This window comes from Hyperoodon ampullatus (genome assembly GCF_949752795.1).
Source record: "Hyperoodon ampullatus genome assembly, chromosome: 10".
NCBI classification, from domain to species: Eukaryota; Metazoa; Chordata; class Mammalia; order Artiodactyla; family Ziphiidae; genus Hyperoodon; species Hyperoodon ampullatus.
The window spans coordinates 74,574,336-74,602,042 of NC_136923.1; the positions used below are offsets into that span (position 1 = coordinate 74,574,336).

The 27,707-nt window shown below is 38.1% G+C and overlaps 1 protein-coding gene across 2 annotated transcripts; it reads left to right on the forward strand.

Annotated features, from left to right (window-relative positions):
* Positions 1-1,827: 1,827 nt before the first annotated feature.
* Positions 1,828-26,960, forward strand: POLH (DNA polymerase eta; the record flags this gene model as incomplete). Of its 2 annotated transcripts, XM_079713639.1 has the most annotated exons (10): positions 1,828-1,964; positions 2,202-2,336; positions 3,774-3,991; positions 16,546-16,715; positions 18,314-18,417; positions 19,588-19,707; positions 20,514-20,637; positions 21,183-21,248; positions 24,318-24,487; positions 26,072-26,960. In XM_079713639.1, the coding sequence occupies 10 exons, from the start codon at positions 1,828-1,830 to the stop codon at positions 26,958-26,960; spliced, it is 2,133 nt and encodes a 710-aa protein (XP_079569765.1). The 2 variants fall into 2 exon arrangements, with proteins under 2 accessions (XP_079569765.1, XP_079569766.1); XM_079713640.1 differs by lacking the exons at positions 1,828-1,964; positions 3,774-3,991 and having other exon boundaries at positions 2,219-2,336.
* Between the last annotated feature and the right edge of the window lie 747 nt (positions 26,961-27,707).

Sequence of the window (27,707 nt, forward strand, 5' to 3'; positions counted from 1 at the left end):
CCCGTGAGCCACGGCCGCTGAGCTTGCGCGTCCGGAGCCTGTGCTCCACAACGGGAGAGGCCACAACAGTGAGAGGCCCGCGTACCGCAAAAAAAAAAAAAAAAAAAAAAAAAAAAAAAAAAATCATGAGAGAGAGAGCTTATTAGAGAGAGCTTTTAAAAATCATGATGGCCAGGTCACACCCATACCCATTAAGTTACATGTCTGGTGGTAGAAGCAAGAAATCAATAGTATTAAAGGTTCCTAGGTGATTCTAATCTGTGCAAAGTTTTCAGAGCCACTGCTTTAGTTTACTGAATCCTTCTTTTAGATTTCTAACAATGTTAAATGAAAACGTTAGTCCGTATTCACTGTGTATAAGGTTTGTTCTTTCAGTCTAGCATCCATACCTTTATATATGTCTGTCTACAAATAGTATGTAGTATTGTTTTCTTTTTGCCTTCAAAAATTTACATGAATGGATAGAAAATCACCTTTAGAAAATCACAAAGTAATTGTGACAGACCAGATCCACTGATGGGTGCTTAGTGGTTGAAAGTTTTTTTTTGTTTTGTTTTGTTTTGTTTTTTTTTGCGGTACGTGGGCCTCTCACTGTTGTGGCCTCTCCCATTGCGGAGCACAGGCTCCGGACGCACAGGCTCAGCGGCCACGGCTCACGGGCCTAGCCGCTCCGCGGCATGTGGGATCCTCCCTGACCGGGGCACGAACCCGCGTCCCCTGCATCGGCAGGCGGACTCTCAACCACTGCGCCACCAGGGAAGTCCAATGTGGTTGAAAGTTTGAGGAGAAACAGGGTATTTGCATAGTCTCAAAGTATCTCTCCTAAGAAAGGAAAAAATAGTAACTTTACAGTGAGAAACCTAGCAAACACTATCTCAACTAAATGATATGCTTAACATCACCAGTATTAACACACAGCGACATCATGTACCTACCTCTCAACATGATACACTGAGAAAAGCAGAACCCTTCCATAATATTCTTGCTAAAAATGCATAACCTCAGTCTAATCAAGAGAAAACGACAGACAAACCTAAACTGAGAGAGATTCTCAAAGCAACTGAGTAGTTCCCTTCAAAAGTGTCAAGGTCATGAAAAACATGAAGTGTCACAGATTGGAGAAGACTAAGGAGACGTGATGACTAAGACTGGATCCTAAGCTGGATCCTGCAACCAAAAATGAACATTAGTGGAATAACTGGTAAAATTCAAGTAAAGTTTGTAGTGTGAATATTATACTAATGTTCATTCTTTAGTTTTGATAATTGTGCTGTATAAAATGTTAGCATTAGGGGAAACTGGGTATAGGAGAACCCTACTATATTTGCAACTTTTCTGTAAGTGTAAAAGTATTTTAAAATAAAAAGTTTTAAAAATTCACATGAATGCTTTGATATTATATATCATTTTCTGCTTCTCTTTTCCCTGAACTTATATTTGAGATTTGTCTATCAACTAGATTAACTGTTGACTTTATCCCTCCATTGACGTGCATTGTGGTTTTAATTTGCATTTCCCTATGACTAATGATGTTGAGCCATTTTCATGTGCCTGTTGATTATTTGTATATCTTCTTTTGTGAAGTGTTCAGTTCTTTGGGGGGATGGGTATTCTTTAAAGCTTTCAATATTTATTACCTTTCTAAAGTTGTATCAGTTTATTATTTTCCTGCCAGCAGTATATGAAAATGCCTGTTTCATTATTGTTAGTTTCCATGTTCCCATGGTTATGGTAATTCAACAGTGGAAGAATGGAAGTATTATTTTCTTTGGCACTTTTTATTCAATATCCTTTCTAACTGTCCATAAAATATTGTCTTACAGAAAAATGGCTAATGGACAAGACCGGGTAGTTACTCTAGTGGACATGGACTGTTTTTTTGTTCAAGTGGAACAGCGGCAAAATCCTCATTTGAGGAATAAGCCTTGTGCAGTTGTACAGTACAAATCATGGAAGGGTGGTGGGTATGTATCATAGTTATTGTAACTCTCAACTACTGTTTTAATCTATAAGAATACATGGCACTATGCTAGGTCCTGTTTTTGAGGGTTCTGAACGGCTGTGTTTGAGAATAAATAGTAGTATCAGTGACAAAAATGTTTCTACTATTATGTTTATAACCTATTCATCATGTTAAATTTTAATTATTTTTGCTTGTGATCATGTAATATTTTTCTGTTCCCCTTTTTTCCTAACCTTAGAATCGTTGCAGTAAGTTATGAAGCTCGTGCATTTGGGGTCACTAGATACATGTGGGCAGATGATGCTAAGAAGTTATGTCCCGATCTTCTACTGGCACAAGTTCATGAGTCCCATGGAAAAGCTAACCTCACCAAGTAAGAAGAAAAGTTTGTTTAAGGGGAATGGAAGAGTTGGAAGCATTTCATGAGGCTAGGAACTCATGTTTCTAATTCGTTTTATGTAAATAACATCTGAAAAAGTTCCCTTTAGTCAGCTAAATTTTCAGTGTGGAATGAAAACAGATTTTAATATTGCGTTTTAGGAACAGTTCAGAATCATTATTACCTATAATAATTGCCACCCTTAATACCCTTTCAGTTCCTTAATTATTTAAAAATTGGTTGTTATAATTAAAACTTAATTCCACTTCCCATGTTCTCAGGCCAAAAGTCTGAAATGTTTGAAGTAATTAAATTGACTGTGAAACTAATAAGAGTTTTTCCAGAGAAGGCTGAGTCAAATTCACATTCTAGTGCAATATCTAGAACTATTTGCCAGAATTGAACAGTCCCAAAGAAGCTTAATTTCTCTGTTTTTGAACTGAGCTATCTCTGCCCAGATTTTAGAAAGTTAGCCTTGGAATGGGAGGCATAAGTATAGGCATAGCCAAGTTAGAGGTAGATATAAGCCCCAGTCATTATAATAATCCTAATAGCTAGTGTATAGTGAACATATGTCATATGCCAGGCACTGTGTTAAATTCTTCATTGGCAGTGTCTCTTAAATCTCACATTGTTATAAGGAAGGTTCTAATATTATCCCCCCCACACCACACCCCCACACACAGATGAGGGACCAATTGAGAGAGGTTAAATAATTTAAGTTCACACAGTTGGCAAGTGGAAGACTGAGGATTCATGTTCAGATCTCCACATTCTCACAGTACACTATACAGTGTGGGGTGGTGTGTGTAGGGATCATGCTTTGACTTGGGACTTGAGATACTCCTGAATTCACCTATCAATTAGAAATCTAAAGGTGGAGTGTCATAGCCAACCTCACATTGAGATTATTGCCAGAAAAGAAGACAGATTTGACTGAAGATTAATACTGTAACCCTAAAGTAGAATTAATTCAGCTAATGGACATATGCTACATTGTATTGAATAGAATTTTATGCTGGGAAAGACAGTGTAACTTCCCAGAAATATAGTTGACTTCAGAGTGTGATTTTGAAAAGCCGCATGCCACCAACTTAAAACTGGATCATTTATTTTACTCTTAAAATCGTCATCAAATAATGAACAAAGGCAGTTTTAGAAAATTTAGGAATAAGTTTGTAGACCAGAGAGTTATTAATAAAGACCTGGTAATTTAAAATTATTATTTTAATAATTAACCTGAGATGCCAGGTTATAAAAATAAAAATAAAAATATGATTTGCAGAAACATATATATACTTAATCAAATATTCTTAAAAATACCTTGGAGTGATTTACTTAAGAGTCTGTGAAAGAACACCAACTACTGCAATAGAGCATCCTTTCCTTGCTCTGTATGTGTGTGAGTATATTGTGCTCTCATGCTCTTAGGTACCGGGAAGCCAGTGTGGAAGTGATGGAGGTAATGTCTCGTTTTGCTGTGATTGAACGTGCCAGCATTGATGAGGCTTATGTAGACCTGACCAGTGCTGTACAAGAGAGACTGCAAAAGCTCCAAGGTCAGCCTCTCTCAGCAGACTTGTTGCCAACCACCTACATTGAAGGGTTGCCCCAAAGCCCTACAACAGCAGAAGGGACTGTTCAGAAAGGTACTTGCATAGCATCATGTTGCTTCTGCTTCCTGCCTTTGGAACCTGCTTTGCTTGGTCACACTGCTCCTTCTTGGATTGATTGAAAGGAAACTTAAACTACAACGTGAATGAATCACAAGGACTCACATGGAAGGATATACAAATTCTCTTATCTTTCCAGGTATATGGATGTTGAGAAGCTGTGAAATCTGTATTAACATCAAGTTTCTCTTTAGACATAACTAGGGCAGGTTAAAGTTATCAGTAGAAGGCTGACTGAGCACTCCCATTATTTGTAGGTTAATTTATATTATTGTAACTTGGTTCATAAGAAGAGTGAGCTTTTTTAAGGGGACCTAAACAACAGGGAGTTGAATTACTCAAAATTTCTAATCAGTTCTCAGGATAATGTCATCGATGGGCTGTTCAAGGCCTCTCTCATTTTACTTTACTTATTTTACTTCTTTTCCCCTTCATAGTGATTCCCCCTTCTCCCTTCCTACCCCACAAACCCTCTGGCACTCCCTGATGTATATCTTCTTAAATATGTATATGTCTTTGTAAATTGTACAGTGTTGCTTTGTACATGTGCTTTTAATTATTTTTATTTGTCTGCTATTATTTTTCATTTATTATTTATTTATTTATTGAAATATAGTTGATTTACTATTATATTACTGTCAGGGGTACAACATAGTGATTCACTATTTTTATAGATTATACTCCATTTAAAGTTATTATAAAATAATCGCTGCATAATATATCCTTATTGCTTATTTATTTTATGCACAGTATTTTGTATCTCTAAAACCCCTACCCCTATCTTGCCCCTTCCCCTCCCCTCTCCTCACTGGTAACCACTAGTTTGTTCTCTATATCTGTGAGTCTGTTCCGGTTTTTTTGTATTAATTCATTTATTTTTTAGATTCCACATATAAGTGATAACACAGTATTTGTCTTTCTCTGTCTGACTTATATAACGTGCGCTTTTAAAACTTGTGCTTTTTAAGCACATGAAAAGGTGCTCAACATCACTAATTATTAGAGAAATGCAAATCAAAACTACAATGAGATATCACCTCACACTGGTCAGAATGGCCATCATCAAAAAAATCTACAAACAACAAATGCTGGAGAGGGTGTGGAGAAAAGGGAACCCTCCTCCACTGTTGGTGGGAATGTAAATTGGTACAGCCACTATGGAGAACAGTATGGAGGTTCCTTAAAAAACTAAAAATAGAACTACCATATCGGGGCTTCCCTGGTGGCGCAGTGGTTGAGAATCCGCCTGCCAATGCAGGGGACACAGGTTTGATCCCTGGTCCGGGAAGATCCCACATACCTGGGAGCAACTAAGCCTGTGTGCCACAACTACTGAGCCTGTGCTCTGGAGCCTACGAGCCACAATTACTGAGCCTGCGTGCTGCGACTACTGAAGCCCGTGCACCTAGAGCCTATGCTCCACAACAAGAGAAGCCACCACAGTAAGAAGCTGTGCACCACAATGAAGAGTAGTCCCCGCTCGCTGCAACTAGAGAAAGCCCATGTGCAGCAATGAAGACCCAACACAGCCAAAAATAAATAAAGTTAAAAAAAAAAAGTTACTAAAAAAAAAAAAAGAACTACCATATGACCCAGTAATCTCACTCATGGGCATATACCCAGAGAGAACCATAATTCAAAAATATACATTCAGGGGCTTCCCTGGTGGCGCAGTGGTTGAGAGTCCGCCTGCTGATCCAGGGGACACGGGTTTGTGCCCCGGTCCGGGAAGATCCCACATGCCGCGGAGCGGCTGAGCCCGTGAGCCATGGCTGCTGAGTCTGTGTGTCTGGAGCCTGTGCTCCGCAACGGGAGAGGCCACAACAGTGAGAGGCCCGCGTACCGCAAAAAAAAAATAATAATAATAAAAATATATATATATATATATATATACATGCACCCTAGTGTTCATTGCAGCACTATTTACAATAGCCAGGACATGGAAGCAACCTAAATGTCCATCAACAGAGGAATGGGTAAAGAAAATGTGGTACATATATACAATGGAATATAACTCAGCCATAAAAAAGAACAATAATGCCATTTGCAGCAACATGGATGAACCTAGAGATTGTCATACTGTGTGAAGTAATTCAGACACAGAAAGACAAACGATATCGCTTATATGTGGAATCTAAAAAAAAAAAAAGGTACAAATGAACTTATGTACAAAACAGAAGTAGCATCACGGATGTAGAAAACAAACTTATGGTTACCAGGGGATAAAGGTGGTGGGGGAGGGATAAATTGGGAGATTGGGACTGACATATACGCACTACTATATATGAAATAGATAACTAATAAGAACCTGCTGTATAGCACAGGGAACTCTACTCAATACTCTGTAATGACCTATATGGGAAAAGAATATAAAAAAAAAGAGAGTGGATATATGTATATGTGTGACTGATTCACTTTGCTGTACACCTGAAACTAACACAACATTGTAAATTAACTATACTCCAATTAAAAAAAAAGATGCAGTTGAGTATAAACTGCATTAATTTGCTGTGAAACAATGTTTAAAAAAATTTGTGCTTTTTAATTACATGATAGTACTGTTATTATAGGTCTCATTCTTTTTCTTAATTTTCTTTCATTGCTGATTTTATACATCTATTCATGTAGCTGTATTTATGTGTAATTGATTGCTTTTAATTGCAGCATAATCCGTGGTGTGGATCTACCGTGTTTACAGACCCTTCTCCTACTGATGAGCTCATTGGTTGCTTCTCACGTCCTTCTGTTTATATGATGAATGTCCTCATTAATCCTCTTTTGGACATATGCAAGGGTTTCTCTGGGAAGTATTTTCAGGAGTGGACTGCTAGATTATAGGGTATACACATACACTTAGTTTCACTAAATACTGCCAAATTGCTCCCCAGAATAACTGTAACAATTTGCCCTACCTCTGACAGTACACAAGAATTCCTGTTTCCTCCATATCCTCACCAGCAATTGGTATTATCTAATATTTTAAGTACCTGCCAATGTGATGGCTATAAAGGGGTATTTTATGTTTTGGGATTTGTTTTAATTTATACTTCTCTTTACTAACTGAGGTTGAGCTTCTCTTTATATACTTGTTAGCCAATTGAGTTTCTACTTTTGTGAATTGCTTATTTATAATCTTCACCCAATTTTCCATTGGATTTCTGCCTTTTTTTTTTTTTTGGAAGAGCTCCTTGTGTATCCTAGTTGTTGGTCCCTTGTCTATTTTTGACTCTTCAAATATCTTTTCCCAAGTCTGTCATCCATTAACTTTGTTTATGCTGTACTTTGTTGAACAAATTCTTTTAGTCCTTCAGTTTTTCACCGTATGGTTTGTGCATTTTGAATCTCATTTTAGACATCCATTTCTACCAGATGTTCCTAAAGACATTTTTCTACATTTTCTTCTATTTGCGTTATAGCTCATTTTTAGGTATTTCAGCTATATGGAGTTTACCTTTATTTGATTTAAGTTAGGGAGCCACCTTAGTTATTATTCTTATAGTAAGTCAGTTTTCCCAACAATTATTTATTAATAATCCATTCTTTCCTCAACTTATATATCAGTGGGTCTGTTTCTGTAGTGTCCCATTAGTGTCTGCTTCTGCTTCAGAAACACATTATTTTTATTAGTTTGTAGTATGTCATAATATTTGATAAGGACTCCCCTCTGCTTTTGTTTTTCAAAATTGTCTTGGCTATTTATGTACCTTTATTGTTCAATATATGTTTTAGAATACATTAGTTTAATTCTTCAAAAAATCCTGGGAGTTACATTAAATTTACATATTTAGAGAGGATAGTTATCTTAATGCTAAGTTATCCCATCCATAAACATTTCACCAATTTTTTAGGTCTTCATTTATGCCCCTTTTAGTGATTTTTGTTTATTTTTTAAAATTTATTGAAGTATAGTTGATTTTCAATGTGTTAATTTCTGCTGTACAGCAAAGTGATTCAGTAAGACATATATATAATTCCTTTCATATTGTTTTCCTTTATAGTTTATCACAGGATATTGAATATAGTTCCCTGTGCTATATAGCAGGACCTTGTTGTTTATCCATTCTATATATTATAATAGTTTGTATCTAATAATCCCAAACTCCCAATCCATGCCTCCCCCTGCCCTTGACAACCACAGGTATGTTCTCTATGTCTGTAAGTCTGTTTCTGTTTTATAGATAAGTTCATTTGTGTCATATTTTAGATTCCACATACCTTTTAGTGATTAAAAAAATTTTTTTACATAATTTTTTTGGAAAAAGTTGCTTTTATTTTTTAAAATATTTATTTATTTAGGCTGCGCCAGGTCTTAGTTGCAGCGCGCGGGATCTTTGTTGTGCCGTGTTTAGTTGCGGCATGTGGGATCCTTAGTTGCTGCATGAGGACTACTTAGTTGCGGCACGTGGACTACTTAGTTGCGGCATGCACTCATAGTTGCGGCGTGCATGTGGAATCTAGTTCCCTGACCAGGGATTGAACCCGGGTCCCCTGCATTAGGAGTGAGGAGTCTTACCAACTGGACCACCAGGGAAGTCCCCCTTTAGTGACTTTTTAAATTAAAATTTTTGATTTATATTTCTGCTGCTTCTGAAATCTAGAATCCAGTATGTTTTCCTTTTTCTTTCTCATCTAAACTTTTAATTGATGTAATATACATAAAGTATATAAATTGTACGTGTACACCTTGAGTGATTTCACAAAGTAAACCCACTTCTGTAAGCAGCACCCAGATCAAAAAATGTCAGAATTCTAGAAGCCACCCTTGCCTACCCTCCCAGTCATTATCTCTTCCTCTCCCGCCTCTCCTATATAACCACTGCCCTGATTTCTATTTAGCTTATTTTTGAACTTTATAAAATTGAAATTATGCAGTATATACTTGAGTCTGGCTTCATTCACTCAACATTGTCTTTGTGAGATTCATCCATTCTGTTGTATATAGTTGGGTTTCTGTAGTATTCCATTGTATGAATATACCACAATTTACCCATTCTACTGTTGATGGATATTTGGGTTTCTTCCAGTTTGGGACCACTAAGAATAGTGCTGCTATGAACATTTTTGTAAATATCTTTTAGTGTATGCATTTCTGTTGAGCATATGACTAGAAGTGCTCAGTTATGGGGTTTGTCTGTATTCAGCTTTAGTTTGCCTGTACTCAGCGTTAGTAGATACTACCAAAAGGTTTCCAAAATGGTTATACTGATTTATAATTCCACTAGCGGTATATGAGAGTTCTAGTTGTTCCACATCTTTTTCAACACTTGCTTTTTTCTCTTTTGCTTTTTAGCCATTTTGATGAGTGTATAGTGATATCATATTACGGTTTTAGTCTGCATGTTCCTGGTGTTAATGAAATTGAGCACCTTTTTGTAAGTTGATGACCATTCTTCTTTCATGAAGTGCCTGTTTAAGTATTTGCCCATTTTTTTGGTTTAATTGTCTTATTCATCTATAGGACTTCTTTATGTATTCTGGATATGAGTCATTATCAAATATATGTATTGCAACATCTTCTGGTTTGTGGCTTGTTTTTCACTCTCTTTTTAAAAATTTTTTGGCCATGCCGTGCGGCATGTGGGATTCCAGTTCCCCAACCAGGGATTGAACCCGTGCCCCCTGCAGTGGAAGCGTGGAGCCCTAACCATTGGACCGCCAGGGAATTCCCTTGTTTTTTACTCTCTTACTGGTGGCTTTTGATGAATAGAGGCTCTTAATTTTAATTTGGTCCAGTTTGTCTTTTTTTTCTTTATGGATAGTATTTTTTAAGGTCTTCTTTACCTATTCAAGATCATGAAGAAACTCTCCTATATTATTTTAGAAGCTTTATTGTTTTGCCTTTTACATTTAGATTTACTATCCATTATGTGTGTGTCTGCAGCATGTGAGGTAGGGATCAAGATTCCTTTTTTATTACATGAGTATCCAATTATAATATTCTTATTAAAGCATTACTTTTTTCTACAAAGGTCTTGTGCATTCATTATGTTAGTTCCTAGATGCTTTAATTTTTTTAAATTGCCATTACGATTTTGTGGTTTTTTCTATTATATTCTCCACTTGGTTATTGATGTGTAGGAGAATGATAAGTGATTTTTTTTTGGTAAGCTTATCTTTGTTTACTTTATCTGGCTGATAAAAACTTGAGATATAATCTGCATGAAAGTGCTTTAATAAAATGTACTTCATGGTTAAAAATATTTTCTTAGGGATTTCCCTGGCGGTTCAGTGGTTAAGACTACTGTAGGGGTCACGGGGAAGCTCTCTGGTCGGGGAAGTTCTGCATGCTGCGTGGTGTGGCCAAAAAAAAAAAATTTCTTAGACTAGAATTAAATTAGGGCAATTAAAACTTGCTTTTAATCTGGGTCTTATTATTTTTTTTAATCAAAATATTATGAAAGTGGAATTCAGCTGGATCTCACAGAGCAAAGATTCTGTGTTTAGAGGCTTTTAAACACCTTTTCATACACATTTTCTAGTACTTATGATAATGGCTATATTCAAAACAATGTATCTATTCTCCCCTTCATTTGTAACATGTACTTTAGCTTTATTTTGTAACATTATTCTTATTTATTTATTTTTAAACTTAATTTATTTTTTATTTATTCACTTTTGACTACATTGGGTCTTCATTGCTGCGCATGGGTTTTGTCTAGCTGGGGTGAGCAGGGGCTACTCTTCGTTGTGGTGCGCATGCTTCTCACTGCGGTAGCTTCTCTTGTTGCGGAGCACAGGCTCTAGGCACATGGGCTGTAGAGCACAGGGTCAGTAGTTGTGGCACATGGGCTTAGTTGCTCCGCGGCATGTGGAATCTTCCCAGACCGGGGATCGAACCTGTGTCCCCTGCACTGGCAGGCAGATTCTTGACCATTATGCCACCAGGGAAATCCCAACATTATTCTTATTTAGAAGAGCTCTTTTAGTGAAAATCTTTGAATGTTGGACATTAACCAAAAGGATACAAATCTATAGCAAGTTAACTTCTTGGGGGACTTGTCAGGGCAATATGTTATTACTTGTAGAAACAATACAGATTTGTTCAGAAAAAGCTCCAAGAGTGTTTAGCTTATGTCTAGTTACAGTGGTGAATTTTCCATGGGTTCCATGTTTTAAAGTAAGATGTAAGATATTAAAGTTTAGTTTTGCTGTCAACAGTTGTATGATGCCTTTTAATATGTTGTATTGAAGGGTAGAGTTGGAACTACCCAGGGAAGCTTATGGGAAGGACCGTTGAGGAATTATTTTATTCTCTGATTCTGATAGCTGAGTTTATCAAGGTGGAGGCTGCAGATCTTTTAGTTCTTTAGGGAGAATACAATGGACAGTGTAATGTGCCACTTAAAGGAGGCAAAGTTATGGTACATTTGCCTTTATTGGTTTATTATTATTATTCTGGGATCAGAGTAAGGAAGGGTTTTTTGGTTTTGTTTTTTGTGTTGTGTTTTTGTTTTTGTTGTTGTTGGGTTTTGGGGGGGTTGTTTTTAAAGGCAAATCTATTGATTATTTTTGACTGCATTGGGTCTTTGTTTCTGTGCGCAGGCATTCTCTAGTTGTGGCAAGTAGGGGCTACTCTTCGTTGCGGTGCGTGGGCTTCTCAATGCAGTGGTTCCCCTTGTGGAGCACAGGCTCTAGGCGCATGGGCTTCAGTAGTTGCAGAACGCGGGCTCAGTAGTTGTGGCATGAGGGCCCTAGAGCCTGCAGGCTTCAGCAGTTGTGGCGCATGGGCTCAGTGGTTGCAGCGCACGGGCTCTAGGGTGCCTGGGCTTCAGCAGTTGTGGGTCGCAGGCTTAGTTGCTCCGTGGCATGTGGGATCTTCCCAGACCAGGGCTTGAACCCGTGTCCCCTGCATTGGCAGGCAGATTCTTAACCACTGCACCACCAGGGAAGTCCTGTTATTGTTTTTTTTTTTTTCTTTCTTTCTTTTTTTTTTGTGGGGGTGCTTAGCTTTGTGTACTACATTTTACTGTGTAGCTAATTTTTTAAAATAAACATTTGGAATTGGTTTCATAATACTTTATTATTTCCTTCCTTCTGCTGACTTTAGGTTTTGTTTGTTCTTCTTTTTCTAATTCTCATAGGTAGTAGGTTAGATTGTTTATTTGAGATTTTTCTGGGTTTTTCTTTGGTTTTTTTTTTGGGGGGCTGCACCGCACAGTATGTGGAATCTTAGTTCCCAACCAGGGATTGAATCCACGCCCCCTGCAGTGGAAGCGCAGAATCTTAACCACTGGACCGCCAGGGAAGTCCCTGAGATTTTTCTTGTTTTTTTGAGGAAGGCCTATATCTCTATGAACTTCGCTCTTAGGACTGCTTTTGCTGTATCCCATAGATTTTGTGTGGTTGTGTTTGGTTTTATAGTACTTTAAATTATTTGCTGTTTAAGGGTTTTTTTGAAGGCTATATGCCCTTTTGAAAATCTGTTGAAAGCTGTGAACCCTTGCTTGCCTCAGAAAAATCTACACGTAAGACAGTTTTGCATGTAGTTTTCAGGAGATTCACAGACCCACTGAAACCTACATACCTCAGAATAAGAAATATTATTACACGTTACATTGGTTTTGGAGGACAACTCATTGTTGAAGAGCTCTCTGGTGAAGATGATGGTACATACCTTTGTTGGTGGTCAAATGTTACTTCAAATGGACATGCTCCTCTTCTATACCTATCTTTCTTACGTTTTTATGTAAAATGCCAGTGTTTTAAAGAAATCTTATTTCTGTATGAGGAAATAAAAGGTATTCATATATGAAGGAAGAAGTTCCTTTATTGTGTCTAGTTTAAATATTAAGCTTCGAGATGCAGTGATATCATCTTATTATTTAGAGTGCTCAGAACAGTACAATGTCTAGGAAATGATTTATGATGATATATCATACTCCTGAGTCTTCATATGATGTGTGTAATAAAAAAAAAAAAACACCTCATAACAGAAATTAGCTGATCTAAGTGCAAATACCCTCCCAGAAATTGTTTTCCGTGGATGTGACATATTTCAAAGCTAGGAAAAAGAGTCGAGGTATTTGTGATGTTTTTATACTGAAGTTCCCATTCAACTTTATCATGGTGCCTCTTAATGGGTCCTACTCAGCCATGCTGCATTTGCAACTTTGTTTTTTCTGTTTCTGAAATAGTTATGTGTGTGGAAAGTTTAAGTAGTAAGATTAATTAAAAATAATACTCAAAAATTGCCAGAGTGAAAACTTACCCTTTGGGGCCATTTTGTAACTGGTTTGTGTTAGCTAAAGAACTCATTTGTTCTCCGTTTGCTTCCTCTTAATTCATTTATTTCTAAGCAAGTATTGAACATGTGAATGCATATAATAAGAAACAGTTGTGTAGTGGTATAAAAAAATATAAATCAACTGTCAGGGATTTCCCTGGAGGTCCCGTGGTTAAGACTCCGCACTTCCACTGCAGGGGGCATGAATTTGATCCCTGGTCAGGGAACTAAGATCCCCGCCTACCACCCGGAGCAGCCAAAAACCAAGATGATAATGATAATAATAATAAAAATAAAATAAAAAATAAAAAAAATAAATCAATCAACTGCCAAAGTTGAGAGCTGTAAGAGTTGGCTAGACTCCTTGCAGGCTTTGACAAAGTAAGCTGCCAGAGTGTAAGAGGGCCTTTGGAGAAGCCCCCATGGCTATGCTCTGAGAGCTGCCCTCTGCTGACAGCCAGCAAGAAAATGGGGACCTCAATCCTACAGCCACAAGATGATAAATTTTTTATTTTAATTTATTTTAATTAATTTATTTTTGGCTGTGTTGGGTCTTCATTGCTGTGCATGGGCTTTCTCTAGATGCGGTGAGTGGGGTCTACTCTTTGTTGCTGTGCACGGGCTTCTCATTGCGGTGGCTTCTCTTGCTGTGTAGCATGGGTTCAAGGGGCATGGGCTCGGTAGTTGTTGTGGCTCACGGGCTCAGTAGTTGTGGCTCGTGGGCTCAGTAGTTGTGGCTCGCCGGCTCTAGAGTGCAGGCTCAGTAGCTGTAGCACACAGACTTAGTTGCTCCGTGGCATGTGGGATCTTCCCGGACCAGGGATCGAACCCACGTCCCCTGCATTGGCAGGCGGATTCTAAACCACTTTGCCACCAGGATGATAAATTCTGCCAACAACCAGAGGGAGCTTGGAAGGCACTAATCAGCTCATAGCACAGAGGAAGGTACACCCGTTACCAGTATAGGGACTTCTCTTTTGAGGTTATGGTCCCTAGAGTTGTGGGCCATAGCTAGAGGTTTATCAATTTAATCCCGAAGTTTTGGCACAAATTACCAGTGCTCACTCTTACAACAGTTCTAGTCAAATGCAGGTGACATGCCCATGTTTATAGAAAATCCTAGGGAATCTACTACCCCCCCCAAAAAAAGAACCTAGAATAAGTGAGATTAGCAAGGTTGCAGGGGACAAAGTCAATATGCAAAAATTGATTGTATTTCTATATATTAAAATTTAAAATGGGAAGTTGAAATTTAAAAAGCAATAGCATTAAAACCATGAAATTATTAGAGATATATTTAACAATATATGTGGAAAAACTAGTTCAGTGAAAACTACAAAACATCACTGACAAATTAAAGATGAAATCAATGAAGAGACCATGCTCATGGATTGAAAGATTAAATAATATTAGAGTTCAAATCTCCCCAAATTGACCTACAGATTCATTGCATTCCCTCCAAAATCCCAGCAGGATTTTATAGAAATTGATAAACTGATTCTAAAATTTGTATGGAAATGCAAAGGATGTGGAATAGCAAAACAATTTTGAAAAAGAACTAAGTTGGAAGACTTAACACTACCTGATTTTCAAGAGTTAACTATAAATTTATGGGGACTTCCCTGGTGGTCCAGTGGTTAAGATTTTGTGCTTCCACTGCTGGGGGCACGGGTTTGATCCCTGGTCTGGGAACTAAGATCCCACATGCCGCACGGTGCAGCCAAAAACAAACAAACAAAAACCACAAACAAAGAAGTTTGAGGTGGCCTAAGCAAGAATGATGAAAAGCTGAATAAAATACGGTGGGTTGCAATGGATATGTGAAATATTTTGAAGTGGGCTTTGGTAACTAAATAACTATAATAAAGGGGAATAAAAGAAAAGAAGCCAAGGGACTTACCTGGTGGTGCAGTGGTTAAGAATCCTCCTGCCATCAAAGGGGACATGGGTTCGAGCCCTGGTCCGTGAAGATCCCACATGCCAAGGAGCAACTAAGCCCGTGTACTGCAACTACTAGAGCCCGCGCTCTGCAACAAGAGAAGCCACTGCAATGAGAAGGCTGCGCACCTCAACGAAGAGTAGCACCCGCTTGCTGTAACTAGAGAAAGACCGTGTGCAGCAACGAAGACCCAAGGCAGCCAAAAATAAAAATTAATTAATTAATTAATTTTTTTAAAAAAGAAGAAGCCAATATTAGATTTTAAACCTTTAAGAGAAATAGGGAGTTGTTTGGGAAAGAGAACCTTTGGGGAGGAAGATATAATAAAGGTTGACTTTAGTAGTATTTTGTTTGATACTGTAATGAAAAATTCAAGAAGACTTTTTCTGTAGGGAGGTAGAAATAAGGGATTAAAGTTAAGAGTTTGGGGATAGAGATTAAGATTTGCATGTACTTAGCATAAGCAAATTGAAACATAAGCCAGTACCAGTTCACCAAGAGAAAAACTGTATATACAGAGAAGAGGAGAACGTTGCTCTGTATCTGCAGTTACGGTGTTAGAGGAGGGAGATAGACCAGCAAAGGAGAGAAACAGCAGTCCTTAATAGCTGGAAAATACTTCCTTCTATGTGCTCATCTTCCTCCTCTTCTCCATATATGTGACCCTTCACTCTACCTCTCCAAGATATTTTGAATTTTCTTGCCTTGTTCATACCTCATTACAGCCTCTTTAAAACAGCATGTGTATATTTCCTAACTTCCTTGTTATATAATACTTTTTAAATGTTTTTCAAAACTGTGACTAGTTCTAAATTGGATAGTAAGGTATTTTCAAAGCCCTAAGGTACAAAGCTACTTCTAATTTAAATAGTTTGTCAAGAGAATAAATCTTCTAGTGCCTCTGATTGGACTTAAGCTATTCAACTGGAACCAGTCTCTAAAAATACATAAATGCTAACTTAAGTTTATACTGAAGTGTGCGATAATTCTGAATATTTTCTAATTGAGTAACTTAATAGAATTCCTGGTGATGTTCAAGGGAAGTTGGAAGAAGAAAGTTCAAAAACTGGAGAGAGAAAACAGATGTACTTTTAAATTATTACTCATGAAAGACAATACAAAATATTTGTTGCTTATTAGAGCTTATAAGGTTCAGCCTATGCTGGGAGATGAGGCTGCTAGAATTGGTATGAAGGAGAAATTGATCTCTGTTGTGATACTGAATAGTCTTCTAAAATGGCTGCCATTTTTGGTGAAAACCTACATATGTAAAGTACCTGAAATCTAAGCATTTCTGCATTAGCTAACACAAATAAAACCCTGATTTAAAAAAAAAGAAGTCTAACTGTTACCTCTCAACTTTTTCAGAGGAAATGCGAAAACGAGGCTTATTGCAATGGCTTGATTCTCTTCAGACTGATAACACCACCTCTCCAGACCTGCAGCTCACTGTGGGAGCAGTGATCGTGGAGGAAATGAGAGCAGCCATAGAGAGGCAGACTGGTTTTCAGTGTTCAGCCGGGATTTCACACAATAAGGTGAAGGCTAATAGTAGATTTCAAAGAGAAACACAGATATCTGTAGTTAAACACAGCAGGCATAGAAACAAAAAAAAAAAAAAAGAAGAAGAAGAACAAAACAAAAAACAAACAGCCAGGATAGATATGAGTGGGGCATTTAAATCATTACACATATACTTTGAAATGGGTTTCTACTTAAACTTCACGGTGAAGACCAAATAAAAACCTAAGTAATTCTTTAACATGGGAATTGACATTGCACATGTACTTTTCTAAGAAGCAGGCTGAAAATTTTGCTGGAAATGGTTATTTACATAGTTGTATCCACAGTATTTCCTTAATGACTGAACTATCCAAAGAAAGGAGGAGGCGGGAATTCCCTGGTGGTCCAGTGGTTGGGACTCAGCGCTTTCACTGCCGGGGGCCCTGCGTTCAGTCCCTGGACAGGGAAGTAAGATCCTGCAAGCAAACAAAGAAAGGAGGAGGCTAGTAGGAACCTATTTCTTTTCTTTTTGGTTGCTGAATTTTCTAGTATTATCTCACTTCTTATGTAGAGTTCTGGGTGTTCTATGCTTTTGTTCTGTGCTTTCTGATTAAACTGCAGTGTGGCCCTGGGATCTTCATCCCCTTTGGTGTAGACTCAATAGTTGGGCAGTGGCTGATTATTCCTAGTTACTACCTTCTCTCCCTCACTCAAGAAGAGGAAAGTTCCACACTGCTCAGCTTGTGGGATCTTAGTTCCCCAACCAGGGATTAAACCGCAGCCCACGGCAGTGAGAGCACCGAGTCCTAACCACTGGACCGCCAGGGAATTCCCAAGAAGAGGAAAGCTGCCAAACTACACAGTAGAGTTTTGGGTTTTTTTTTCTGGTTAGGTGGAGGGAGGGGAAACAAAAGTCTCAATGTAGTAATTTAGACTAAATGTGGCCTAGTAGAAGTTTCAGAGAATCTCCAATGAATTTGAAGAGTGATTTTATATTTTTCCTACCAATTATAAGTTGTTAAATGATACCACTGAAGTACCTTATTCTTTGAAAAGACTTCTCAAGGGTTTTTTCATTTTGAAGTCTTATTTAGTATAAGAAGATGTTTGCTATTGGACAATGATTTTGAGCCCAGTCTTTATCACAGATACTAAATGATGGTAATCTGTATTAAATCCGGGACTCAGAATGGACTAACCATTAATCAAGAAATGTATATAAATGGAGTAGGGTAAAATGAGTTTGTTTTAGCATTTTCATATGGACATACTAAGAAATGCATCTTAAGTCTCTTCTGTAGCTTCTCTACTTTTTCACCCTCTTGAAGTAGGAAAACCTCAAGGAATAGACGAGGGTGGAATAAATGACTAAAGAAAGACTGAGAATGGAAGATGTGGAAAGAACAATGAGGATAATGATAGTGGGTCATGTTTTCCACTGTGGATATTGTGGGACACCAAGCTTTGGAGATGTCTTGAGTTTCTGGTTTTGTTTTTGTTTTTAATGTGGAAACCATTAGTTACAGCCCTTAAGCTGTGCCTTGTGTATGCATGTATATGTGTGTGTTAATATTCACCAACTCTGTGTGTGGGTGTTGACAGTAATGAGGTTTTTATACTTTCCATGCTCCAGGTTCTGGCAAAGCTGGCCTGTGGACTAAACAAGCCCAACGGGCAGACCCTGGTCTCACATGGGTCAGTCCCACAGCTCTTCAGCCAAGTGCCTATTAGCAAAATGTAAGTATTCGGGGAGCACCTTAGATTTCACTTCTATATATGTGAAGGCCCTCTCTGGTTGTAGTTCCTTCTTTTCCTTAAGGATTGGAGCCAGGGAAAATAGGTACCATGAGGACAGGAGGGAGATGACACAGAAAATTTTACAAACATACTGAGATTTTTTTCTTAATGAACTTTCAATTCCGGATTATCTGTGGAAGATACTTAATCCTGAATTTTAAAAAATGAACTTTTTTTTAGCCATATGTTTAACTTCCTTCTAGGATTTTTACTCAAGCCTGTTACTAAATAACAAATAGGAATTTTACTTCTTTTCTTTGTTCTAGTAGCGTATCAAGCTGTTCAGGGCTACTGAATTGCTCCCAAATAAAATTAATAACTAGGTTGTGCATACCAATAGTGTGTCCTTGACAAGGGCTTATAATATTGTTGAAGGGCCAAGATGTAACTGTTCAAAACAATAGTGAAAGTGCTATCATCAAGAGTGTATGTGAGTAACTGCTAAATGAATTGTACAGGTAGTTACCAAAGTTCATAAAAGTCATCTGAGAAGGACTTATGAAAAAGGCATGGGATTTTGTTTTGAGATTGGCACAATTCGGAGAGTCAGGTGAGAATAGAAGAGAAATACCAATTTGGAGACTGTTTTGAGCACCAAGAGGGAGAAAATATATTTCCAGTGAACTGGGACCATATTGAGGAAGATAAATGATGGAAAAAGGACTGAACAGAGAGGTTGAGGACATATTATTAGACATCTCAAAGGCAAAACTGAAGAGTTTTTTTTTTTTTACTATATTCTTAAATATAAAAGGTTTTAGCTATGGAAGGGGTTTGTTTTGGAGGTGGAATTTTAATCCCTAAATGGGACAGTAGATCCTGTATAATTGAAAGTTTTATACACAGTTGACTTGATAACTAATTAATGACTTTACCCTTGTGTTTATGCTATGGTTAATCTTCCCAGGCCCTAATTTCCAGAGTACTGAATTCCCAGAGTCGTCTAGTCTTATGCTAGAAAATCAATAGTTTACAGGACCAATGTGTGTTCTCATTTTCCCTGAACTTTCTGGAGAGCTTCTTATACAGGCAAAATGTTTTGTATCTACTGCTAACTAGATATTTATGATGTGACCTATAAATCTTTTGTCTTTTTTTGGTTGTTGTTAGCCGTAGTCTTGGAGGAAAGCTAGGGGCTTCTGTCATTGAAATCCTGGGGGTAGAATACATGGGAGAACTGACCCAGTTCACTGAATCACAGCTCCAGAGTCATTTTGGGGAGAAGAATGGGTAAGTGATTCCTAATACTTTTCAATCATAACCTTTATGGATATGCTAAATTCAAATGTAGACAAGAGCATCAGGTAAAATCTAGACCTATCTTTAGGTTAATATTTGCTCCTCGAGGTAATTGCATTGGTCCTTTTGCTTTAAAATATTAAATCATTGGGCTTCCCTGGTGGCGCAGTGGTTGAGAGTCCGCCTGCTGATGCAGGGGACACGGGTTCGTGCCCTGGTCCGGGAAGATCCCACATGCCGCGGAGTGGCTGGGCCCATGAGCCATGGCCACTGAGCCTGCGCGTCTGGAGGCTGTGCTCTGCAACGGGAGAGGCCACAGCAGTGAGAGGCCCGCGTACCACCAAAAAAAAAAATTAAATCATTATAACCTATTAGTCTAGTTTTTTTCACGTGCCTAAATAGGTCGGTAGATAGGAACTGTTACTTTGAAGCTCTGATACATACATGTACAACATTTATGTGTGCTAAGATGCTGTTGTTCTCTTAAAAATCCTTGATTTATGCTTAGTAAGTACCAAAAATACTTGGGGATATGAAATCTGTGGCTTAGTTGGCACTTTTCCAAAAATACAAATGATGACTTGGCTTTAGAAAGCATAATGTGTTCTCCTTGGCAATTTATCATTACTGGAATTCATTGGGAAGGGCAAGGATTCTGTTACGGGTGAGGCGTACTTAATTTTGAACAAATTTTTCCTTTTTCATGAAAGGGATAAAAGGTAGTATAATATAGGTATTTTGTTTTAACAAGAATAATCATTTGCTTTCACCTTAAACTTTTTTGCTGGTTTTATTAGATCTTGGCTATATGCCATGTGCCGGGGGATTGAACATGATCCAGTTAAACCCAGGCAAATACCCAAAACCATTGGCTGCAGCAAGAACTTCCCAGGAAAAACAGCTCTGGCTGCTCGGGAACAGGTAGGCAGACATTCTTGACAGAACATTGCCTCTTTTAAGGGAGTTGGTGGGTAGGTTTTGGTAGCTGTGGAAAGTTAGATGGGACCTTTATACTGTAAAATATGAAGGAAATAGAAGGTTTTTTGTGTGCTGAAAATTGATTAGTTTAACTTGGGTTTTTTTTTTTATTATTATTATTATTATTTCCCTTTCTTACATCTAAAAAGAAATAGAATGGAGCTGATTGAAGTTTGAAATGGAATTACTCATTTTTTGGTAGGTGAAATCTTCTGAGGCCAGGATATTGTGCCTCAAGTTTGTGTCTTTTTTTCTCAGAGCTGGAACATGCCTGAAATTCACCTGATGGCATGCCAGCAGGAAAAGAATGAAAGATCTTGAGCTAGGGCAGGTCAGAGTACTGAAGATTTCTATGATCTGGGAATCGTTACAGGGGAGACTTTGTTGCACACTTCCATTTTGGGGAGAACTGAACAAAACCACCATTTAGTTCTATAATAAACCTAGAGTCTTTAAATGAAAGATTAAAGTCTCAATACTTTTTTTAGGTACAATGGTGGCTTTTGCAATTAGCCCAGGAACTAGAGGAGAGACTAATCAAGGACCGAAATGATGTAAGATTTTCTTTCTTTATTCCTGGGGTGAGCTTTGGGATTTAAATACAAGTTGCTCCTTACCTTATGGAGTAGAAACAAAGATACAAAAAGATACCAGCTGGAAAATTTTAAGAAATCTTTTATCTTTTCCCATAAAACTGCCATAAAACTCAGTATGATTCTCAAAAGCCTGGATCTGTGAACGTAAGACCTGACTACTCCTGTCTCCCTCATTACCATTTGCTTTTACTTTTTTGTATATTATCTAAATGTTACTGCAACTCTGTGGAGTTCACAGAGTGGATCTTCATCAGAGTACAGAACCATCAAGCAGGACATTTAGGGATTGGACTGTAAATTATTTGGCTTTAACATAGTCCATGTGACAAAGAAGTACTCACAGTTTTAGAGACAGAGTCTTAGGTCAAACATGAAACATCTGATGATTAGTTTATCTTCTATCTTTTAAAAAAAAAAGCTCTATTGATACATATATATATATTTACATACCATAAAATTCACCCATTTATAGTATACAGTTCAGTAGTTTTAGTATATTTCAGAGTTGTTCAACTATTCCATCATCAATTTAAGAACATTTCATAACCCAGAAAAGAAATCCTATACCCACTAATAGTTACTCCCCCAGGCCTATGCAACCACTAGTCTGCTTTCTGTCTCTATAGACTTAATTATTCTGGACATTTCATATCTATGGAATAATATAACATGTGGCCTTTTGTGACTGGCTTGAAATCTTTCAATTAACATAATATTTTCAAGGTTCACCCATATTGTAGCATCTATCAGTACTTTATTCCTTTTTATCACAACATTCTATTGAATGGATATACCACATTTTATTTATCAATTCATCAGTGAATGGTTATTTGTTTCCACTTTTTGGTTATTAAGAATAATGTTGCTGTGAACATTCATGTACAGATTTTTGTGTAGACATGTTTTCATTTCCCCTGTATATATACCTAGGAGTAGAATTGCTGAGTCACATGGCAACTCTGTGTTAGCATACCAGACTGTTGCTGCACTATTTTACACTCCCAGAAATGTAAGAGGGTTCTAATTTCTCTATATCTTTGTTATTGTCTTTTTAAAAATTTTTAGTGGGTGTGAAGTGGTGTCTTATGGTTTTTAGGTGCTTATTGGCTATTTTATTTTCTTTGGAGAAATGTCTGTCGAGATCCTTTGCCCATTTTTGAAATGGGTTGTCTCTTTATATTGAGTTTTAAAAGTTCTGTGTGTATTCTGGGTATAAGTCCCTTGTCAAATATATAATTTGCAAATATTTTCTCCCATTCTGTGGACTTTCTTTCCATTTTCCTGATGGTATTGTTTGATGTGTCCTCTCCAGTTGAGACATCAACTGTATACTGTCAGGAATCATCTATAATTATCTGTTTGCCCCTTTTTAGCTGAGGTGGTGGTAAATGTTTGTTCTTTGGGAGGCAACATAAAGAGGTTGTGTTATGGGCCTATTTGACTTTGCCCACTAGGTGTCGCTCCATTCTCATCTCTTTATTCTCTAACAGTCAATGACCTTATGTCCTATCATCTCCCCCTAGCTCACTCCCCTCTAGACTCCACTTGCTGGTCTCCTCCCCGTTTATTTAACACACCAAGCAAATTTCACCTTCACCTTCTCCCCAACTACCCTGTCATATCAGCAGCCTCCATCACTCCCTGCCTTACTCTGTTTTCCATGGCACTTTGTGGTCATTTCTATTACATGCCTACTTGTTTATTATATGCAGCTCCTACTACAAGATAAGATCCAGAAGGGCCTGGACTTTATTTTGTTCTCTCCTGTATCTCTAGATAGTGCCTGATACATAGTAGGCAGTCAGTTATAGTTGAATGGTTTTAGTCAACAAGGACTTGTTTGTAATTGCCTATTTGTATTCTCTCGAGATATACAAATCTGTATAAACTGTATTTACAAAATGCACAAAAATACAAAATGTATTTTTACCTAGAAGTTGGTTGCTGCTCTTGGTTTGTTTGTCTTAGGAGTATTTCTTCTCACTAGAATCTTTTGATTTTGAGGGGATCCCTATGTATACTTTTTACCTTCTTGCCTCTTGACCTTTATTTCTTAGTTTGCTTTGCATCAACAGTATTCAGGTGCTTAGACGTCACTGAAAAGTGAATCAATGATCATGCTCTCTAGAAGCAGGCTCACTACACTTTATCTTCTATAGATGGACTGTAAGGAGGTGCTAGTGGAAACCACTGCTGTTTTTTGTTGTTGTTAAGATTGAAATATTTATGCATTTAACAAACACATATTTTTTAATTAATTAATTAATTAATTAAATCTTGGCTGCGTTGGATCTTCGTTACTGCATGCGGGCTTTCTCTAGTTGCATCGAGCAGGGGCTACTCTTCATAGCAGTGTGTGGGCTTCTCATTGCGGTGGCTTCTCTTGTTGAGGAGCACGGGCTCCAGTAGTTGTGGAACACGGGCTCAGCAGTTGTGGCTCGCAGGCTCTAGAGCGCAGGCTCAGTAGTTGTGGCACATGGGCTTAGTTGCTCTGCGGCATGTGGAATCTTCCCGGACCAGGGATCGAATCTGTGTCCCCTGCATTGGCAGGCGGATTCTTAACCACTTGTGCCACCAGGTAAGTCCACTTCTGCTCTTCTTAAGCATAAGAGCATCAGAGCAGACTAAAGAATAGATCCACTACTCAATCCTGACACCCTTTCAATGACTTACATGAACCCTCCTTCAGTCATAAACTAGAATATAGTATTACAAGTATTTAGTATAATCTTCCTGCACAGACACCACCAAAAAACAAAACAAAACAAAACATTCAGAAGAATCCATTTTCATTTATTCTGTCCTGTTCCCATTACCTGTCAAAATATCTTAGATATTCTAATATTCCATCATCTAAATTATGTCTTCTCCAATTATTTATGCTCAGAAACAGCACAAAATTTAAAAAAATTAAACCTGTTCCCAAACCATTCTCTCACCCTGGTTTTTCCTCTCACAGAGTTCACTATATAGAATCCACATGCTCAAGGTAACTTCAGTTCTGTCTCAATCCATTTACACCCACAGAATGACAGGGTGGCCACTCAGTTGGTCGTGAGCATTCGCGTACAAGGAGACAAACGTCTCAGCAGCCTGCGCCGCTGCTGTACCCTTACTCGCTATGATGCTCACAAGATGAGCCATGATGCGTTTGCTGTCATCAGGAACTGTAACACTTCAGGAACCCAAACTGAATGGTGAGTTTCCTTCTAACTCATCTTCCTTTGAGACTTAAACCCTGTCTTTATTTAAAATTAGTGGATATATAAGCATTCCAGCTGGGGTAGGACACAGTAGAAGCACCAGAAACAAGGCAGCTCAGCTGCAGCCTCTTTGCCTACATTTGGTTTGAGAGACAGAGTGAACCAATACTACCCCTGCCTGTATCAATTTGCTATAGTCAGGGGAATGACCAATTGTACTTAGGGGTACAGAACTCAAGTTTCAGGGAACTTTTCTCTCAACTGCTTGATGGTTCTATCTTAAAATCATCTTCCTTGATAATGAAAGTGACCTATTCACCAGTAATCTCTATCTCACATCCCAACTCAGTTACAAGCTCCACTGGTGTAATACCAAATGTCATAATAATAAACTTCACTTCAGCTGGCCATTAAAGATAACCAAGTATATACTGTCCAGATATTAATGATTTTCAGTATTGGAATCCCGTAATTATTTATTTAACATAGCCTCTTAAATTGAAAAAAGTATTCCAGATTCACAATGTAAATATAATTATGTGAGGAAGATAAATTGGTAGTTTATTTATATATCTACATTGGAGATTATAAAAAGAAAAGTTTAGTTAGGCACCTAAGTTACTGCATATCTGAATATAAGGGTACTACATGTATGGGTCTCTAAAGTTAGAGTCTTTGTTCTTCACTTAGAATAATTTACTTTTACTTCCTGGTATATTTGTTTATTTTCAAATATTGAATGGTTTTACTGAACCAAATGATAATTGTGATACTATGTCCACATTAAACCTTGTAAATTGACAGACTATAACAAATACTACTCACCAAGAGTGTGAAATATTGACAGGGAAGCATAACCTTGTCTGATTATAAGACTATCCCAGAGCATGAAAGAGGAGAATAGTGAGATACTGTCATGATAATTTTTAAATTTACCTCATCAAGGGACTAATCTGTATATAAAAGCACATTTCATCTTCCAAAATTCAACTCATGTGAAAAGTTATTTGGGTAATTAGACACAATGAGGAACTTTATGACAGGAATTTCTTGAAATATTTCTGAGACCAGATAACCAAAGCAGTTGTGAAATTTCATTCTCTAAAAATTCCAGAGTTGAAAGTCTGTCAGAGTTCTGGTTCTGTTTAAAAACAGAAGAGTGCATAAGAGGATTTTTTCAAAAGTCTTTCCAGTCTAAATATTCTAAAGCTTTTTTATTGCCCTGAATAGTTTCTTGCCTCAACCCTGAATTTCAGCAGCTCTGCAGCAGTATCTTATGAAAACAATAAACCCAGCTGTCAGGGGATCCAACTTACGTCTGACTTGGTAGGTGTTCACCAAAGTCAGTGGTTCTCAAGGTGTGGTCCTAGACCAGCAACATCAGCATCACCTGAGAACTTGTTAGAATGGCAAATTCTCTGCCCATCCCAGGTCTACTGAATCTATTAATCCAATATACCCTAAAGTTTGAGAACCACTGCAGTAACAGTTTCCTTGTGTGGCAGAACCAGAATCCCAATCATTTACAGACTGAACCTGTGACCTGGTGCTAATCTTACTCTTTTACTTGCTCTTCAGGTCCCCTCCCCTTACAATGGTTCTCCTCTGTGCTACCAAATTCTCTGCCTCTGCCCCTTCACCTGGCACAGACATCACCATCTTCTTGAGCAGTGACCCAAGTTCTCCGTCAAAGGTGCCAATTACCAGTTCAGAAGCTAAGACCCAGGAAAATGGCCCAGCGGTGACAACCACTAAGAAAGCAACCACTTCTCTGGAATCATTCTTCCAGAAAGCTGCAGAAAAGCAGAAAGTCAAAGAAGCTTCACTTTCTTCTCTTACTGCCACTACGCAGGCCCCCATAAGCAATTCACCCTCCAAGCCCTCATTACCTTTCCAAACCAGTCGTACTTCAGGAACCGAGCCCTTCTTTAAACAGAAAAGTCTGCTTCTAAAGCAGAAACAGCTTACTAATGTTTTCTTCCCTCCACAAAAAACACAGTCCAGTCCTAAAGAGTTACCAAATTGTCTGTCAACAGAGTGTCCAGATTGTGCCCCTGTCTGTGAAAAGGTGTTGAAGCTAGGATCCTTCAAAGCAACTCCTGCAGAAATGGATTTGGCCCAGAACAGCCTAAGCAGCCTTGCTTCTTTAACTTCCAAGTCTGCTCTGGAGGTGGCTCAGAAGGCATCTACTACCTCCAGTCTTCTGGCTGCTGAGGACCAAGTGCCCTGTGAGAAGTGTGGCTCTCTGGTACCTGTATGGGAGATGCCAGAACATACAGACTATCATTTTGCATTGGACTTGCAGAAATCCTTTTTGCAGCCCCACTCCTCAAACCCCCAGGTTGTTCCTGCCAGTTCTCCTCAAGGCAAAAGAAATCCCAAGAGCCCTTTGGCCTCCAATAATAAACGCCCTAGGCCTGAGGGCATGCAGACATTGGAATCATTTTTTAAGCCATTAACACACTAGTGCTGCCCTCAGGCTTGCTGCAGGGTTTTAATATTTTATTTGTAACTGGGAGATGGAAATATGTTCACTTCTCAAGGAAATTTATAACTTTATAAAATTTTTAATAAGGAAAATAATCCGGTTAGATGTTAAGGTTCCCACCTCAGGGATTCTAATTCTTTGTTGACAGGGATGTAAAAACGCATCTTCCAGAGATACAACTGTATTGAGTTTTTAATTGTTAGTCTTTAGGGAAGCAGTGTCATACAGTTTAAAATGCCTGGGCCTTGGAACGTTAAGAGATCTGGTTCCAAACCTGGCTTTGCCTCTTGGAATACAGCCTTGAGCAAGTCACTTTCCTCATGTGTAAAACTGAGATAATGCCTTAGATTATTGAAGATTAAGAAAAATGTACTTAAAGTATGTAGCTTAACATTGGCACATAAAAGGAACTGAGTGAAAAAAAAGTTTAAAAAAATTTTTTTATGTGAGGTGAAGACCTGAAACCCTAAAGTGGTAACTAATTTAGGGCAGGACTGTGTACATAGAAGCTACTCAATAAATACTGAATTTCATTCAAGTAAACCCTATGATAGCCACAATTTTAGCCACTGGCCCTTCTACCTCTTGCAATGAGACTGTTACTGGACCAGCTCAGGAACTCTGTTTAGATTGGCTAAGTCATGATCAGAACTAGATCATCTCTAGGACCTTGTTACTCCAAGTGTGATTTTGAGGGGCAGCAGCTCCACCACCAGAGAACTTGTT